The sequence below is a fragment of the Thunnus maccoyii genome, chromosome 14, assembly GCF_910596095.1.
Source record: "Thunnus maccoyii chromosome 14, fThuMac1.1, whole genome shotgun sequence".
Lineage (NCBI taxonomy): Eukaryota > Metazoa > Chordata > Actinopteri > Scombriformes > Scombridae > Thunnus > Thunnus maccoyii.
Genome location: NC_056546.1, coordinates 26,065,497 through 26,084,239, shown reverse-complemented (window position 1 = coordinate 26,084,239; position 18,743 = coordinate 26,065,497). Strand labels below are relative to the sequence as shown.

General features: G+C 41.6%; 1 protein-coding gene across 4 annotated transcripts in view; it reads right to left on the bottom strand.

The window, feature by feature from the left end:
* thada (THADA armadillo repeat containing) overlaps positions 1-18,743 on the bottom strand; it is a 99,178-nt gene that overhangs the window by 5,290 nt on the left and 75,145 nt on the right. For 3 of the 4 annotated variants that reach the window (XM_042432955.1, XM_042432954.1, XM_042432956.1), the window contains exons 32-36: positions 18,044-18,432; positions 13,568-13,692; positions 10,934-11,006; positions 9,762-9,912; positions 9,475-9,597 (exon numbers count right to left, since the gene is read on the bottom strand). In XM_042432955.1, the coding sequence (XP_042288889.1) occupies positions 9,475-9,597; positions 9,762-9,912; positions 10,934-11,006; positions 13,568-13,692; positions 18,044-18,432 (861 nt within the window). Of the gene's footprint in view, positions 1-1,111; positions 5,892-9,474; positions 9,598-9,761; positions 9,913-10,933; positions 11,007-13,567; positions 13,693-18,043; positions 18,433-18,743 lie in introns of those variants that run through there. The other variant, XM_042432957.1, reaches the window with a different exon arrangement.

Below are 18,743 nucleotides of genomic sequence, written 5' to 3'. Positions count from 1 at the left end.
GTGTGTGTATATGTGTGTGTGTGTGTGTGTGTGCTGGCATGAGAGCTGACCTATGTAGTTTTTGTTTGTATTGAAAGACTACGCAAGTTAATATTGGACAATCCCAGTCTCTGCAAATGACAATATCGGTGCCAGTTGGTGAATGAATGGATTTGGTTAAGAAGGGGTGAGGCTTCCGTGTGTGTGTGTGTGTGTGTGTGTGCATGCAGTTGGCATTCACTGGCACTGGTATAGTACATTTGAGCTGGGCAGGGCAGGAGTGTGAGGGAAAAACTTAACCTTGTGCCACTTGTGGAAACAGTATAACAGTTGTACCATTCTGAGCTTCTGAGGAGTTTGTCTAAAAGCTGGACTAAGATCTTTGGTTGCCTTTTTATTTAGAAAGTCTTAAATGTTAATCTGATGGAAGATTTAAAAAAAAATATTCACCAGACACACGTTATTATCTTTTCTGAGGAATTGTACATTTTAATCTGAAACTGGCTCCATTATCTAAAGACTTGAACTGTAACACTGTTACCACTTAATTGGCCGCAAAATCCAAACGGCTGAATTAAAAAAGAAACTTCTGACAGACCAAAGACTTCGAGGCTGTAATAAGCTGTGTCCCAAGTCCATACTACATACTAATTCAGAGCAGCACTTTGTGTTCACCCTGGAAAGGTGACAAGCTTGAGTATACTCAAAAAAGTCAGCGTGTATATGAAAAAACAAAGAAAACCTTTCTTTTTCTGATTTCGGAGTGTGATATAGATGGACAATACTGGACTAAAACTCAATGCACAAAGGAAACAGAGGACTGTGCATGGCTACAAAAATATAAATAATTTACAGATGATGGTGAAAAAGCTCCAGGAAAACAAAAATACATGTATTAATTAAGTATTAATCCTCTATTGGCATAGTGCTGCGGACAGACAGATCATAGAGGATTATTGATTGTGCAGCATGTGCGATGATTCCAGCTATCACAACATAACCAGTATGCTATGTTCTGCTGTGGAGGGCTGATGACACTGATGACGACTCTATTACTTTTTTTTTTTTTTTTTTACATATTTTTTATTATTACAACTATTATAATTATTGATATAGTTATATATCTATTGAATTTTCCTTTTGGTCGTTTATTTAGTTGTTAAAGCCCATTCACCTACCTCTGTACATATTCTGGTTTAATTCAACTACATTTGTGTATGTGTGTGTGTGGATGTGTGTGTGTATTGTATATGTGAATGTGTTATGGTATTTGGAATATTAAATTGGTTCATTTGTAAGTCCCATGTCGTGTTTAGACTGGTGGCCAGGGGACGGTTTTGGCCACATTACATGTGAACCCCAGATACATGTGCGTACATGTATGTAGGCATGTAAATAATATATGTTGTGCGTTGTATATATTAATTGTCTCAATAAAAAAAGAAAAAAAGTATTAATCTGTGGAAAATCATTTTACATTTTGATTTAAATACTTTTGTTATTATGATTGTGTGATTGTCAGACACTGATACTTTTTGGTATGCACAGATGGAGCTATTCAGGTGGGAATTTCCCATTTAAAAAGACGTCAACTTTGAAAAAATACCCACTCGATTGAAACCTCGTGTTTGCTTCGACTTAACTTTAGAAAGCATTTCAACTCTGAATTGGCAAATCTGGATTTCACCGCTCATCACTTTCAGGAGAATTGCATTAAAGGATCTCTTCACAGCCAATACAGACAGGAGCAATGATTACAGCCATCAATATGGGCGTGCCAGTATTGTTTTAAGATAGACCTGAAAACCAGTGAAGCTATACTTTAAGAATCAGCCTGGAACTAATTTAAAACTTTTTTTTGTGACAATAGAAGAAGAGAACTCGCTCTATTCTGTCTCACATGCAGTAAAATAAACTGATTGTACATTGTACCGATTCATGTTAAGTAATTTTATTAGAAAAGAAAATGTAAGATTGTTTGTACCACTGAATGTTCGCAATTTTGTTTGACACTAGCACAACCATCTGTGATTATATGTTAGTGAATTATTATGTTTTCAATCCACATCATGCAGCATAAAAACATGGTCAATGTCAATAAACCCTTGTTTGCTGGTCTTCAATCACTCACATTTTACACACGGCTGCAGCCATATTGTGTCTGATCAGCAGTCGAGCCATTAAAGGTGCCGAATTGCATTAAGAGAGACTTAACGGACTTTTGCTGTTCAGTAAATCCTCGCTGAGCCACTGCAGCTGGGGGGGGTGTCAGATGTTCCATTGAGTGAAGGAGGAGGAGGAGTGGGTGGGGGGTTTCAGGCGGGCTTTCAGGACAGTGAAATGAGAGAAATTCCAAACGCTTTCCATTCCCTGCTGGTGTCATCATGATCACTGTAGTGTAGAGTCCATTCCTCAACTCAGCCACTCACATCTAAGGGGGATGACTTCCTCTAAGTTCCCCTTAAGACCGAAAACCTGTTCATTAAGCTTAAAAGTGCATCTTGGTGAATCTGAGTACAAAGACAAAGATTTCACCAGACAGCAGCAAAACGACCACAACGTCAATCTTCTCACGAGCTCAAAGAGACACCGTCTTCCTAATGCAGTATCAGAGAGAAGAGACGCGACAGTGGAGCCGAGACATCAGGAAGCATAGGTGCGAGACTCAGAGAGGTGTGAAATAAAAACACACTCTTTATAGCCCTTACTTCCTCTGGTGGCTGACGAGAAACAGGGAGTGTGGAGACCAAATGCAACAACAACGATGACACCAACAGGAAACATTAACATGAAAATGATGAGAATTACCATAAAAATAATGGTTTAAGAATACACCGGTGGTCTGAACTCACCGTGGCAGCGTTTGTAATAAAGCTGCTGCAGTCAGTGGATCAAATACAAGTCAATGGTTGTCTCAACAGGGAGCCAAACACAGGCTCCTGTTACTGTAGATCTGTAAATCTGAAGAAACACCAGCATCACCTGTAGTGATTTGACACAAAGCTGTGCAGCTATAAGTCAAAGAGGATCTACAGGTAACTGTCTGTAGACTCTGGCAGGTCATATTGGTAAAAGTAGGTTCTTTGCCTGTTTGTTCTCTGCAGGTTTTTCAAAATATCATTGTTTGCATTTGAGATGATACAAAGAACGCCAATAAAGTTCTATTCTAGTTTTGCAATAAAGTGCCCTGCTCTGTGACCAACAACTTATGTTTATGGCCCCTTTCAGACATTGAATATAGATAAATCGATATTTAGATATGTTTATCATCCCCATGGGGAAATTTGTTTCCACAGTGCATTATGTGTGCCTCTTCTGAAGCCTTAATAAACATCCTCTTCTAACAGTAAATCCTCTCACAGATTGCATCTATTTCATCATTCATTACATAATTCATTCTACTGCCTATTTTATAAAGTCTGATAGCGCTGGAGCATAGAATGACAAGAAGTTAGGGAAATCTTATTAGATCCAACTTAGTAAGATTGACGTTGAGAATTTGATGTAAAATTGACTCTGGTGCTTATTATTATATAGAGACCAACATGTTGAGTTGTCATCACATTTGTGTAACACAATCAATTTGTTCTACTTTCCTGAAATTCCTGACTCTGAACTATCCTGATGAAGTAAAGCTCACTGGTACTCCATCTATGTGTTTATGCAGTTAAGTAGGCAGATTACTGTAAATCCACGTATACATGCAGCAGATTAGTATTTCTCCTCTGCACTGACCTTATTTTGGAAACATGACTTACTGATTTTAACTATCTGTGATAGAAGACGCTGCTTTCTGTTCAGCAGTGGAAATGGACTATTTAGATTTCTGCATGCTACTTTGTGTTAGTTTCCATTTTAGTTTGACTTTGGATGGAATTATTTTAAATACGAGGACGCATCGTTCCGTGTAATGATCTCCCCTTTCATCCAGTCGCTCCGCTGTGCTTTCTCTCTCTGCAGACTTTTGTCATGCACATGCATACTTGTGAAAGTAGAAATGCAGTGACATGTAAACATGGCAGAGAAGTCAGCATTGTCCAGGAGAAATCTACGTGAAGAAATCAGGTTTCTCTAATCCCCTACCCAGGTTTATCATTTACATGACACTTAAGAACTCAGTTTACTGGGGAAGGCTGACTGTCACCCGCTTACATGCACTGCGTGAAGGTTACAGTGAACATTACTGTTGACCTGCAGCTACAGTTAGATCTTGATCTGGTTAGAATACTGTTAACAACTGTTTCACAGCAACAGAGGATGCATAATGAGGCCAATGGTTTCATGCAGTTTGTGAAATTCCCACACTAAGCTATTCTGCATTGTATTTTATCTTCAAAACACATCAAGTCTCACGGCCCAGTGCTGTAGAATGCAAAGAACACAGTGTTTAACACCGCCTGCAGACACCAGACATAACTGGAGACGTGACTTTATTTCACGCCAGCGACCAAATCATTAGAATCTCATTCCCCACGTAGCCTTTAGAGTAAAAGACGGAGAAAGTAGCACTGGAGGGGGAAATAACAGCTTATTTATTCCAGATTAAATGTTAAAGCTGCAAATCAAATACAGTTTATGTGTTTTGAATCTTTTCTGCTCAAGTGATTGACATGTGACAGTGGTTTATTGGTTGAGTGAGCATTGTGCTAAAATAGGACGAGGTCTGTTTAATGAGTGTCCTTCAGCTCTGTTAGGTCGCTCACTTCCATTCGTCTGCGTCATCCACTGTAAATGAATGAACTGGGGGAAAGGACACATGAATGGCATATTCTGCAAAGGCATTTGTTTAGCTGCACAGTAAGCAAAGTAGGTTACTCGGGGCGAGTTGGTTGATAATGGTTGACTGACAATGGCCTGGAAAATATGGGCGAGTCAGCAGAGTTTGAGTGTTCAACATTACTTCAGAATGGTTGGTGAAACAGATTCCCACATAAATTATATATTTATAGAAGGCTAGTCATTTAGTACTTATGTTTTGCCATGCCAGACTCAGAATACAGTATTTAGAATGACAGAAAATTTAAGGTAAAGTCCCTTTTTTTAAATCTGCTATAGAATCATACTTTGTGGTTTTTACAATTTTCCTGGAATCACAACTTTACTTTTAGTTGAGGATTGCTGTTTGTGTTCTCAATCGCATCTCTAAAAATGCCCTCTCATACACGGTCGTTCAATCCAAACCCCTCTGTGCTCTATATATAAAGTGATCCCTCTGTTCCAGCCCTGACGCTGTCACAGTGCCGGAGGTCCAGTGAGGGTGAGTGGAGTTTGATTTCAGACCCAATTAGTCTAGAGGTATTTGGGTGGTGGTGGTGGTGATGCTGGCCGGGGGTGGAGGGAGTGTGGGGGTGTTGCAGGGTGGGATAGGGTTAAATTAGATTTGCTCTTCCTGCCCAGGACAATGGCTCCACTGTGGTTCACAGCTCTGGGAAGAAGAGCCTCATCTAACCTGATGTGAATCTGCACAAATTTCTCTCCCACACACAAAACAGGTTTATTTGAATGATATCTGGTCTAAAATCTACACTAAAATGTAAGTTTGCAAAGCATATATACTTTATTAAAAGGCAAAGTAAGTCCTACTCTTAACATTTAATAAAGAATGAATACTTGTTATTACATGTTTTTGCAAGTGAAACAAAATAATCATATGGAATATACAGTACATCCCATACATGTGTTTTAATTTTCAGTTGCATAAAAGTCCTTGTTTAGCTGACTCATTCAGCAAGACTATAATCCACAATGACAAGTCTAACATCTAAATTCAATTTTAAATTTAAATGTTTCTTCTTTTTAAAGGGGGATGAGGTGTGTGTGTGTTGCAGAACCCGTCTCTGTCTGTCCTCCATATCAAAGGGCCAGGAGTCGTTGCCTCCCTCTGAAGCAGCTAACACCTCAGATACTTGACTCTGAAATGGCAGGTCATAAAACACACACACACACACACACACACACACACACACACACACACACACACACACACACACACACACACACACACACACACACACACACACACACACACACACTCACATTGGCCTGAAGGGGATGGGAGAAAAACACAAACAAACACACACACACACACACTCACAGTGACCTGTATACACACATACATGCAAACACACAGTAATGTTCTTGCACTCCCACAGCATTGCACATTATAGCCACGGTGTGGAATAGCATGGCAAGCTATTGGATTTCTATTTCCTTGGCTCCCTGACCTGAGCTTTTATGCAGGTCAACAAGCCAAACGTATCACTACCAGCATCAAACCCCGGGTCTCTGCAACAGTGAGAGTGAACTTTACTACAGTGCCAGTCACATACTTGAAAACTCTTTTGCAAAAAAAAAAAAAAAAATGTCATTATAGCAGCCCTGGAATCACTCTTAGCTGAGGTTAGATGGTAGCTTATGACCCTCAAAAGACGTTTTATTAAATTACATTCAACAACAGAAGGAGGATATATCAAATGACCTGTAACAGACACAGTATTGTGGGTTCAGCTGCATAAAAAGACAAAATAAAGACTCATTGAGACAGTTATTAGTATGTTACGAGGAACACCTGAGCTTTCTCTATTGTGACAAGTTAAAACGCCTGCTGTCAAAAAGACTTATATTGAACAATTTAAAATTACTGCTGTGGACAAAAAATTCTGACACACACCCAGTTTAAAGTTTTTTTTAAATGTATCCTTATTATTGTGGAGGCGTACAGGTCATTTAAAATGTTGAAATCAAGCAAGCTGTCATGAAAATGTTGATCTTGGAGAGTTAAGAAGAGTCCACAATGGAGGAAGCTATGCTAGCTAATTAGCTGTGTTTCACCAACAAGTTTTATTTTAATAATCCTAGCAGAGTATAAACTGCTCAAAAAAGAAGAATGGTTTGCAGACAGGAGTCAGTGGTTAATATGTCTTTTGAATAAACTATTTTCGATGGAGTTAACAAGCTTGTTAACCGCTAGTTAGCAAGCAGCTAGCAAGCTCATTAGCTTGAAGAGCTTTTTTCCCCCTCTTCAATAAAACTCTTTATTGAATGAAATTATGAACAATCATGAGAACAAGATGCCAGCAGAGAGTAAGAAAAAACAGAAAGAAGCCTGGGGAGCTGTTGTGACTGACTAGCAGCGGTTCACTCACAAATTCAAACTCTCCTTTACGCACACAAACATACACTTCAAGACACATTAGCACACTGACACACAGTCATACACGTACAAATGTTTTCCTAGCAAAGCAGTAAGTACAGTCTTCACACATAGTTCCTGGTAAATTACCGGGATAACATTTCAGGCACCGGTAGTGATTTTCACTATTCACATCCACTATCCCATCATCCCACACTCCCCACTTTAGTCTCTAAGGTCTATCCAAATAGAGGTAATATCTGAACAAATTATCAGCTCCACTGGAACACGCATTGCAGTGATTTGTTTTTGCACACTTTCAGTTCAAACAGATGATGATTCGTGTGTTCATGACAATCCGTGAAAAGTTTAACCTTGTTATGCTCTGCGCCTCAGCCCGTCTGAGCTTGAAAAAAAAAAAAAAAAGTATAAGAAGAATATATGGGACTAGGGACAGTCCAGCAGATGGTGGTCATGCAAAAACTTATGGATGCCAACCGCCATAAACTCAACAGAAGAAGAAGAAGATGATGGGGGGGGGGGGGGTAAGGCTGGATGTATGTGTGTACGCGGCGGAAGATGTTGGGCGAGGAGCTGTTTTTGTCTGGTGCCAATGTTCTTGTAATGTATTTAAAAAGGGTGCTTGTATTGGCAAGGCAACCGTAAACAAGTCGCAGATTCAAATACATCATCAGCAGAGTCTTGTGATTGGCTCGCTCGCTCCACGTGAAAGTGTCTTTCCTCAGATGGACTTTACCATCCCCTACTTATTCAATTTCAGAACATCACGTAAGTTTAATCTTCAGAAGTGGAAAGATGACATATTTTTTCAATTGAAGGTTCTTGTTGGGTTTTTTTTTTTTATACAGTCAGAGGAATGTGATTTATTTTTGGGTTTTTTGGTTGTTTCTCATTTACTTCAGGAATTTGACTTTCCTGGCCTGGTCACTCATTCATTTGATACCAGATTACCAATTTACCATCTCATTTCTTCTTTCTTTGTTATGTGTTACATTCCTGTTGTGCGTACGACACATGTTAAACTAAACCAGGAATCCGGTGCAATTTTCGAGATCATTTCAGGGGTTGGAGAAAGAAGCTTGGCTGGAGAGCAAAAGGTCACACAAAAGTATGAAGACAAACACTTGTGCTCTTTTTCCCACAGTGGAGACGTGTGTCCAGGAGGAAATTTAGACCATCTTACGGTAAGTAACACACTCTCTGCTTCCCACACACAGGCACACACTTAGAAACGGTAATCTCCAAATGAGCAGTAAATATGGATGGACAAAGGGGGATGCCCCAGCCTCTTTTCTCTACACACACACACACACACACACACACACACACACACACACACACACACACACGCACACGCACACGCACACGCACACGCACACAAGGACACCCAGTCTGTAATTATGCCTATTGTGTTCTCTTCCTGTTGTAGAGAAACCTCTCCATCTTAGTCATGTTGTTGAGCTCCTATCTGATTTTTAGCTGACAGCTTATCTGACCCTGTCTGGCCTTATGAACATAAACACGTATAGAACACACACACTGCTTTTGGATAAAATCTAAACATTATCAGGAATTTTCAATGAATTTCCCGGGCACCTAACTCTGCCTTTAAAGGAAAAGTTTGGATTTTACTCTCACTTGTCGTATATGGACAGTAAATAAAATTAGAATTTGGTCAAAACATGTCAGGGCTACTGGAGTTGAGTCTTCCCCCATGACTCTGCACCCCCTTCCATGAACAGCACTGACATGGGGGGGCTGCAGAGACTTTTGAGGAGGTGTTTTGCTATCTGGTGTTATGTTATGAGATAGTATCGGTGGCAACAGACACAATAAGGGTGGCTCCTGGAGGGAAGCTGGGAAAATACAGGAAGTGAGATTTGTGAGGACAGGAAGTGGCACTACGGCTGTTTGAGAGTTGGCAGCTGTCAGTCCTCTGGATTGTGGGATTGTGTGTGTGTGTGTGTGTGTGGGGGGGTGGGGGGCGGGGGGGATGGGGGTGAGGGGGGGGTGGGGATGTGGTGGGATGGGGTGGTGGTGGGGGGGGGTGTACTTCTGAGTAAAGTCCGGGCATCATACAGTTCTTCAGAAAACAGAACTCAGACATTCTCAAAACAATGACACATAACCACGCACACACTTGCGTTCCAGCTGCCGAATTAAAGATTGCATCCCCCCTTCCAGGAATGGTCCAAGACGCTAAACATGAAATGATGTCATCAACCCTTTTTAACATCAGTTTGTTTTTTTTGTGTGTGTGTGTTTGTGTGTATATATTTCAGTGGACATGCATTACAATCGCTTCAGTATGTGAGTGTGTACTCCGGACAGTCAGTGTGTACCTGTACTCAGCAGATGAACTGGTACATTAGAGATGAAGTCAGAGGCCGAATCTCTGACTTCCTGGTCTTCATCCTGCAGCAACGTCAACAGACTCCTCCACAGGGGCACTGTGCTGGCCAGACCTGAAACACACACACACACACACACACACACACACAGACAAATTCTTAACATACAGATCCTGTGCTTCTATAAATGGTCACCAGTTTTCTGACCATTTCAGTATTTATCTTAACTGCGTGGAGGGTAAGCATTTCCTCAAGTCATTCCATAATTTGAGACTCACCCAGTGGCAGGTCACAGCTGGTCAGCAGAGTGTCCGTACAGTTGACCAACACCTTGGTGGCCATCAGCTTCACCTCCACCGGCTGCTCCTCGCTGCAGCACGAACACACCAGCGCCCCCCACTGAGATAAGCAAGCCACTGCACTCGCACCCTAGATGACAACACTTAACACTTAACACTTGTATAAAATTTTCTTTTTTTTTTTAAAGGAAAATTCACACTTTATACTTGCATACGCTTTATTGAGGCTGGGCACGAGGCTAAAATCAATATTCAATCAATGTTAATAAGAATACTTTTACAATTTTTATATATTTCAGGATATGGCAGATGTATGCAAAATCACATAAAAAACAACAAATACATGAAATAAAATTCTTGACACCACAACAACAAAAATACCTTGTTTTATTATTACGTATAATCTAATTTAAATCATTCATTTAGATGGTAGAATTTTATAAGACTATGAGATAATATGATCATGTCATCTCAATGTGATTTCTTTAAAAGTCATAAACGATGTTGATAATTATCGACCAGCCCTATATTACAGTGTGACATGATCAACAGAAAATTTTTCATGTTAAATAACCTTCTTCAGCAAAAACATCAAACATTTTCTTGTTCCGGTTCCTTATATGGACACAGCTTCCTATTTCCTTGAATGAGAAAGTATGTCGAAACGTTTAACTGGTACTGTATATTGTATCATTGTAAAATAATGTTTTGGGGTTTTGGACAGACTGACAAATCATATGTTGGGGATTTCTGTCCTGACATTTCTTGGTAATATAGGCCAATACTGATAATATGTGCCATGAGCCAATATCAGCCGATGTGTCATCTGGATGATTTATCATTCTAGCACGAATGATTACAATTATTCTCAGAGATCAGTCTTTACTACGCAATGTTTTGTTTTGAATATATGTCTTTAAAGCAAACTTTGTAAAAAAAAAAAAAAAAGCCTCGAACAAGAGACAACAGAGGTGGGTGGGTGGAAACAGTGACATCAGTAAGCAGAATGCTAAGCTACTAGCTGCAGCTTGAAAATGAACACCTCCTCCTTTTACATTTTTTATTTGATCGTTCAGTTTAATTGTAGTCTACCAACAGATCCTGTTGCTAAGTCAGAAATTAGTAGCACATACATGTTTATCAGTCTTTACCTTAGGGTCAGAGGTCACCAGCTGAACCACCAGTTGAGAGGCCAGGGTCAGGGCAGCACAGTGCAGCTCCACACTGAAACACGAAATGAAACATCTTCCACATGTTGAATATGAACTTTGAATGATTGTTGTTCTGTCCTAGATGAAGGATAGCCTCTGTGTTGCTTTTCTGGGATTTTCTCCCCTACTTTTCCTGCTAAATTTTTTTGGGGAAGTTTTCCTTATCCTAAGGAAAGAAGGTGTCATACTGACTGTACAATGTGTGATTTGAATGACTTCCTTCTTACAATGGAGTTAAAGAGAATTTCATTTGCTTAAAAGTGCAGTAAGTGAGTAAATGTTTTTTAGTTGTTCGGGTGAACCTACCCTTTAATGAGCCATATTGATGCAGCGTGGGCGGATAATAAGCTCCTCAAGCCGTTCTGTGGAAACCATTACACACACCTAACACTCCAACACAGTCAACTACACACACATCACTCAACTGTATTGACTTACAATCCACAAAAGACGTGTGCTGGTACTCACCACTACATTATGTATCACAATAGCCTGAGTGCCATTCAATCACACGGCAGACAAGGGCAGCCAGCAACCCAATCTCATCCCTCCCTGGCTCTAATCATAACCCTGGGGCCACTCGAAAGGGAAAGTGGATCCCCGGGTTCAGAGATTGTGGCCAGGAAAAGGCTTTACGGGGCTAAAAGCCTTTGTAATCCAATCCTTATTCGAGCCCGTATTCTCTTGTCAGGGTGAGAAAAGTACAGCAGTGGCTTGTCAAGGAAGGTGTGTGTGTCTGTCAATGGGTGTCAAAGGGCTTACAGGATGCACACACACACACACAAATACGAGAACAGTATGTGCCACATCAGTTTGCAGTAAGTGCGTGCACTGTGTGACTCATGAGGCTGCAAAAGTAATGCTTTGAGCCTGACAGGTGCGAATGATCTAATATTGGAATGTTCTAATGACGTACTTTGAGGGGTAAAAATGAAGCATTCACCCATGTCTACATTCCCATTGTTTTTATATTTCTAAAAACCACCTGTATCTGTTGCTTGTGAACAATCTGGTTACAAATACTGCAACAATTCATGAGAAAGAACAAATACAGCCATGCAGGAAGAGGCCAGTACACTCCAGGTGCAGGGTGAAGGTGCAGCCAGTGAACCTGTATGTCCCTCCTCCATGGACTCTGGCTCTGAATGAAGTCCTGACAGCCAGCCTGCCACAGCAGGGTGAGGGCTCTTTCACAAGTGGAGGGAGCCAGAAAAAACAAGGGAAATGGAGGAGTGTGTGGTTGCATCTTGCCCCTCATGTGTCTTCCATCCATCACAGCTAAAAGCTGTTCTGGGATTGCTTAGGAGCTGTTTTGACAGCAGGTTTTCAGGTGGGAGCAGCCGTTTTGGAGTCATGGGGTTGCCTTCATTTTACTGCATTTACCTTGAAATGAATGAAAGTTACAACAGGTACAGACCTGTTGATTGCTACAGTGCAAAGAGACCAGGACGTATGTACAAGGAATATGAATAAAGAGGGTGCAGAAGACTTGGAAACGCAACCCAACTGTGTCCCGGAGACAACCACGTTCATGATCATAATTACATACAGTATTGTGCAAAGGTTTTAGGCACTTTAGATGTTTAGATTCCTATTCATGATGCAGTACCATCAGAGAAGCATCTGACTGGTCCCAAATTCACTCTGCAACGACCCTAAACATCCAGCCAGAGTCAAAAAGAACTATCTTCAACAACAAGAAGAACGAGGAGTCCAGCAACAGGTGGTATGGTCCCACAGAGCTCTGATCTCAACATCATGGAGTAGTAACACATTCCAGTCTGGGATCACATGAAGAGACAGAAGCAGCTGAGATGCTGAAATCCACAGAAGAACTGTGTCAACTTCTCCAAGACCTGCCAAGTACCTTGAAATACTGTGTGCAGATGTACCGAGAAGAACTGCTGCTGTTTCATTAGGTTGTTTCTGTTTACTGAACTTTGTATGAAGTTGTCTCACTATAGGAATCTATCAGAAATCAATAACAATATGTCTGAAAAGAGTGGAACAATTGCAGTTTACATCCTCTAAATTTTAAATTTGACAGCAGCATGTAAATAATTAATAAATGGTTTATAACACACTATAATTAAGCTGTAAGCAGACCTATGGACATTTATAATGCATCTGTCATCAACCCACAGCTAATGAATGACAACATTGCACAGCTGTAGTCATTAAAAATAGCAGAGTATTTTACATAGCACTGGAAGGATTTGACCATGTATGTAATCATATGTCATCAAATACTATGGCAGCCAAGTTACACTGTGATATCAATCATTCATTGACTGTTTATCAGTTAAGGATGTTTCATAGGGGAGTTGGAGTAAGGAGTTATCCAAAGAAGTAAAATGATTTAAACACTTTCTTGATTTTTTTCTTAAAAAGTACTCAGTCAGATTAAGATCAGAAGTTTAATGGTTGTAAAACACATTGTAATAAATGTAAGCCTTGCCTGCTGGAGAAATGCCTTAACTGTCTAATGCTTTGGCCCAAACAGAAGATCACATTAAGATGACTTTGGCATAATGTCAAAGAGTATTGGTACATCAGGTGTGACCGTTTTCTGACCTGTGAACAGAGTTCTGAGCCAGACTGAGGAGGTGCAGCAGGACCTCCTCTTTGGACAAAATCCGAACACCGTCCCTCCAGAGGAGCTCACTGCTGGAGGTCAACACAGACAACACCTGGAGGACCTGTGAGGAGGGAGAGAAGAAAAGAGGAGAGAAAGAGGAAAAGAGTCAAAGACGTAAGAGATATAAGATACCGATGTAGTCACTCATCTCAATCTCTCACACACACACACACACATGCACACACAGAGACAGACACACTCAGAGCTACTGGTGAGCGAAGTTGCTCAGGGCCATCCATCAACACAGCTTTGGTGTCCTCTCTGCAGCGCGGCTGGCAAGTTGCCCCGAGGGTATTTTTACCACACCGGTCAGATCCTCCCAACGCACACCCAAACCACGGGTACACAGCTGCCTTGCTCTCTTTCACACACACACACACACACACACACAAATATATGCATGAACATGGATGTAGATAAGTACACGCATGCACACAAAAGAACTTCCACCTCTATCTCCCTCTTTCACTCGGGTAGTAACACATTCCTTGTCCTGTGTCTGATCATAACATCCATTCAGCTTGACCTCCACAACTTGATTCTTTTTACTTCCTTCACCCCTCGTGGCCCTCTCCTCCTCATCTCTTCCCATGCTGTTTTCTTTGCCCGGTCACTCCTCCAGCGAAGGAGGCAGCTGACCGAGTCTGAGGAGGAAACGACTTGTTTTCCACCGCGTGAGACCTCCGTTAAAAACACACACATCCAGCCGAGAACACATGTTGACATTCCTGCTGCATATCTCAATGATTATTATTTCTTTCAAGACCTCAACCTGTTATTAGAGCTTTAAAATAAAGCGTGCTTTATAGGATCTGTGTGGGCGGAGAAGCAGGGCGAGAGGGAGCATGCAATGTCTGTGTGTAAACATCTGAATGTGTGTGTGTGTGTGTGTGTGTGTGTGTGTGTGTGTGTGTGTGGCTGTATATTTGTGCATGTGAGCAGAAAATAGACACAGTAGCAAGGTAAACCTCTCTGTCTCTTTCTAGCTGGCTAACTGACTGGATCAAGTTCCAAACAGACAATCCAAAATTAAATTATCACTAGGTTTGATAATAATGCTACACAACAGAACATTAGAGTTAAAATAACTCTAAATATTCAAACATTTTCTAATAAAGGCTACCACACTTTATTCATGCATTATTCAATCAAACTTTCATGTGAATTTTAAAGCTGCATTGATTATTTTTTTTATATATATACACATGATGGATCAAAAGACAGAAAGTGTAATGTGACAGGCGTGGCTTGTAGTGAGAAACTCTCAGATAATTATCACCGGACTTGCCGGTTTCCGCTCCACAGAGCTTTTAACATCTTTCGGTTCATTGTTTTGTTTTTCAGGTCTGCAATCCCCGCATTCAACATCCTCATTTCCAGTCGCAGCAGGCAGCTGCAAAACACCTCTGATAAACCAGCTGTACACTACTAGAGACAGACAAAGCTAGCTCTAGTGACTAGCTAGAATGATAGCATAGCATTAAGCAGCTAAAGAGTCACTTATTTCCCTACAGAGTTGGTAGACCAAAACAGAGTGAATATTGCACTTACATTTGTTATGTCTCCAGAGACATGACTCCACATGAATGCTAATGTTGCCGCGTGTTTGCTGAATGTGTAAATAGTCAACTGATTGCTAACCGGTCAGTGTTTTGTGCTTTGTTCTGCTTCCCCCAAGTGGCCAAAAATATCATATAATGCAGCGTTAAGCAAACTGCAACCACAATGCCTAGCTAGTTAGCCTATTTTTAGATTTCCTCATATAGTACCTACCAACACAGCTAATGTCCATATTTCAATGCTTGGAGACAAGTCATTTAGAAATGTTCCAGTGCACCAACAAGGATTGCCCAATACCCACAGCGGCCTATTACGCTCGTATGGGAGGTTGTGGTGGAGAGAAAGTGTACAGTATCTGGCAGACAATAATTCACAAAGTCCAGTGGTTGTTTTCAACCCCAATGAAAGTGAATCAATCATTGGGCCTGTCATGCCAAGCCAGTGTCATTATTAATTTGGCCACTGCATTTCTCTTTCTTTATTGTTACTTTAACTGAAAAACTTCCCAGCTATAGCCTGTGTTTTTCACTGTCACATCCACCCGTCTGACTGCCAGCTATTCAACAGCGAGCTCTAAGGCAGCTGGTCTGACCATCTCTATGCTTCTGACTTTTACAACCTGCTTTAATGAGCTCCCGTCTTGCAACACACTCGACTGCCCACATACTCAAATATACACAGTCACATGAAAACATGCCAACTCAGGCGTAGACGCGTACAGACTTTCATAGCTGTAACATGCAAATAAACAGTGACGCCCACCCTGCAAGAACAGGCACACGTACACACACACACATACACATAAATGTTAACAGTTATAAAAGTTGCACTCTACCTAGCTTTCCTTACAGTGCCGTCTAGGCCTTGTTCTTTCTGTGTTTCTGACCTCTACACCCTCAAGGTGTTGCTGCTTTTGGGTTTGTCCCAGTAAAACCCACACTTGCGGTCTTGAGCATGTTTGCAAGTTTGCGTTTACGTGCCACCAAGTCGCTGGTAAGTGTACCAGGTCCAAAAACTGCCAACAGGCATTACACTTAAGCCACACTTGATGAACACTTACTAAGTGTATCCCACAATTCATCATGGTGCACTGCTGTTGGTGATAATATGCCTATAAGCTGGTTTTACCAAAATAAATCAAAAGACATGAAGAAATTGCAATTTATGTTGGATTTGGCATGAAATTCATATTTTTATTCACCTACAAACACTATGCAGATCATCACTTAATATTTAAAATCTGTCCTTCATAATAACATAAACACTAAGTATCATATATTTTATCGTGTGGCGTGTACAGCAGCCCCAAGAGCTTCAAGTGTTTTATTCATTGTATTACTCCTTTAGTCAACGTGTGTCTGTTTTTTACAGTCATCAGATTATAACTGTATGTGCTGTATGGTTGATCTTTCTTATCAGTTCTTTAAGTAGAAGTAAAATAAAACCAACTAAGCATCTCTATGTATTTGTATTTACAGTAAGTAATATGGTCCGCAGTTAATGCAAACACGTTAGACGAGCAGGTACTTGATTACTCACGAATACCGCAAGTGTTGGCAGCAACCTAAAGTATCATTTGATATGTATCATTCAAACTTAACACATTTTTAGCCGATTCCTTTTCTGCTTTGGGGAGGAATTTATAAGATTGAGATCTGTGTCCTTTCTAATAAGCGGAAACAAATTTTGAAATTTAGACAGTTTACAACCCCCCAAAAACCCATAAATGGTGTTGAATAGGACTTTTTTTTTTACATTCGCTTCCTTGTTATAAACTCAGTATTTTCCATGTTTTGATGTAACAAGTCACACTTGAGATGTAGAAGAATCCTTTACTCCATGGTAAATACAGCTCCCATCTTTCTTGTCACTGACCCATGCAGCGGATTCTTTAAACACATTTATCTTGAATAAGGACTTAAGATGACTTAAGTTATTTTCTTTCAGACTTCCAGACATCACCTCTGGGCAGAATAGCTGACCAACACTATGTCCTTGGCCTACTGCTGCTCCTGCTACTCTCCCAGAATGCCTCAGTGAAGTCCAGGGCGAGCTATGGCAACTGGCCTGTTGGGTTGGCGTGTCCTTGGCGCAGGGGAGGCTCCACTTAACAGGGCCGACACTTTAAACATTAACGGCTGGGCTGTAAAGTAGCGCCTGGCGAAGAATGCACATCCAAACACACACATACACACACACACACACACAAAAAAACTAAAACACAACACAAGTCTGCAGCAGCGTGGAAACACACACACACACACACCGCCGGTCCCGGCAGTGTTGGGTCGTGTCGGCTCTGGAGGAGTGTTAATGACAGGAGTAACAGAGCAGGACAGAGCAGATCTGCTGGCTGGCTGGCCTCACTTTATGAACACACTGAAATACGACCTTCTGTCTTGAAACAGGAAATAGGTCGCATTTTCCCCTCCAAATCTTGTTGGAGTGGAGGCTTACTAAGCCTCTCATGCGTGTGTGTCAGTGAGTGGGAGAGCAAGCTAGCCAGCTCACTGCCAGAGTGCTTGGCGTGTCCCCCTGCGGCCGATTAGCCTCTCACGCAAGCCTCTGCGACATAAATTTGGACATTTAATCAATTTGCAGCGAATGACACTGTGGCTCAGATAAACTGTGATGAATAGGAAAAACATATTTCTTGGAGAGAGTTCTTCATTGTGTCATGATAGGACTGTGAGATTATACTGCACACGGCCTCACGAAGGAATGAAGAGCAGATCATGTACACGCTCACATCCGTAAAAACGACCAGACACAAATACAGACTAACAAACACACAACAAACAAATGCACCTCCTATAATGTTTTTGTGTGTGTGTATGTGTGTGTGGTCTCACCTTGGCCAGACACTGGGGGTGTGTCTCGTGAAGGGCCAGGCTGGTCAGGTTAGACAGGGTGGTCTCGTCCAGCCACGGAGGTCTCCTCTTCCCTTCCTCTTCCTCCTCCTCCTCCTGCTGCTGCAGCCTCTTCAGGACCCCCTCCAGTGCCAGCTCCCGCACCTCGTACTGCGGGCACTGCAGCAGACACTGAAGGAGCTGGGTCGTGAGCTGAGGGCCCCCCCAGAGCTCTGGGATCTCCACGCTGGCGCTGAGGGCCACCCGAGCCAGGCTGAGCAGGTACTGGGTGCTGCCGGGCGCCGGGGTGGCTGAGGAGGTGTCGGACGTGACCAGGTCTGAGGACATCAGGACGGACAGAGCCTCCCGACGGAGCTCGCTGACCTCTGAATCTGACAAACACACAAATTTACATTTTAGTTGATAATGTAAGATCAGGAAGCTACGATATTATTGTTACAACCGTTTTTGAAAGCTGGAGCTGCAGCGGTGCGAGTTTGGGATGTTTACACAAATCACATTTTTTAATCTCCTGTCAGAATAAAGATACTTCCTGGAGACAGAGAGTCGTGGGATGATATTGCTCCTGTTTCCAAAGATAAGATGATTTAATTCCTCATGAAACAGGTTGTTTGAGTGGGACATTAATGTGAGAACAGCGAGAGGTAACTCGCAACCTGCGAACTGCAAACCAATGGAGAGA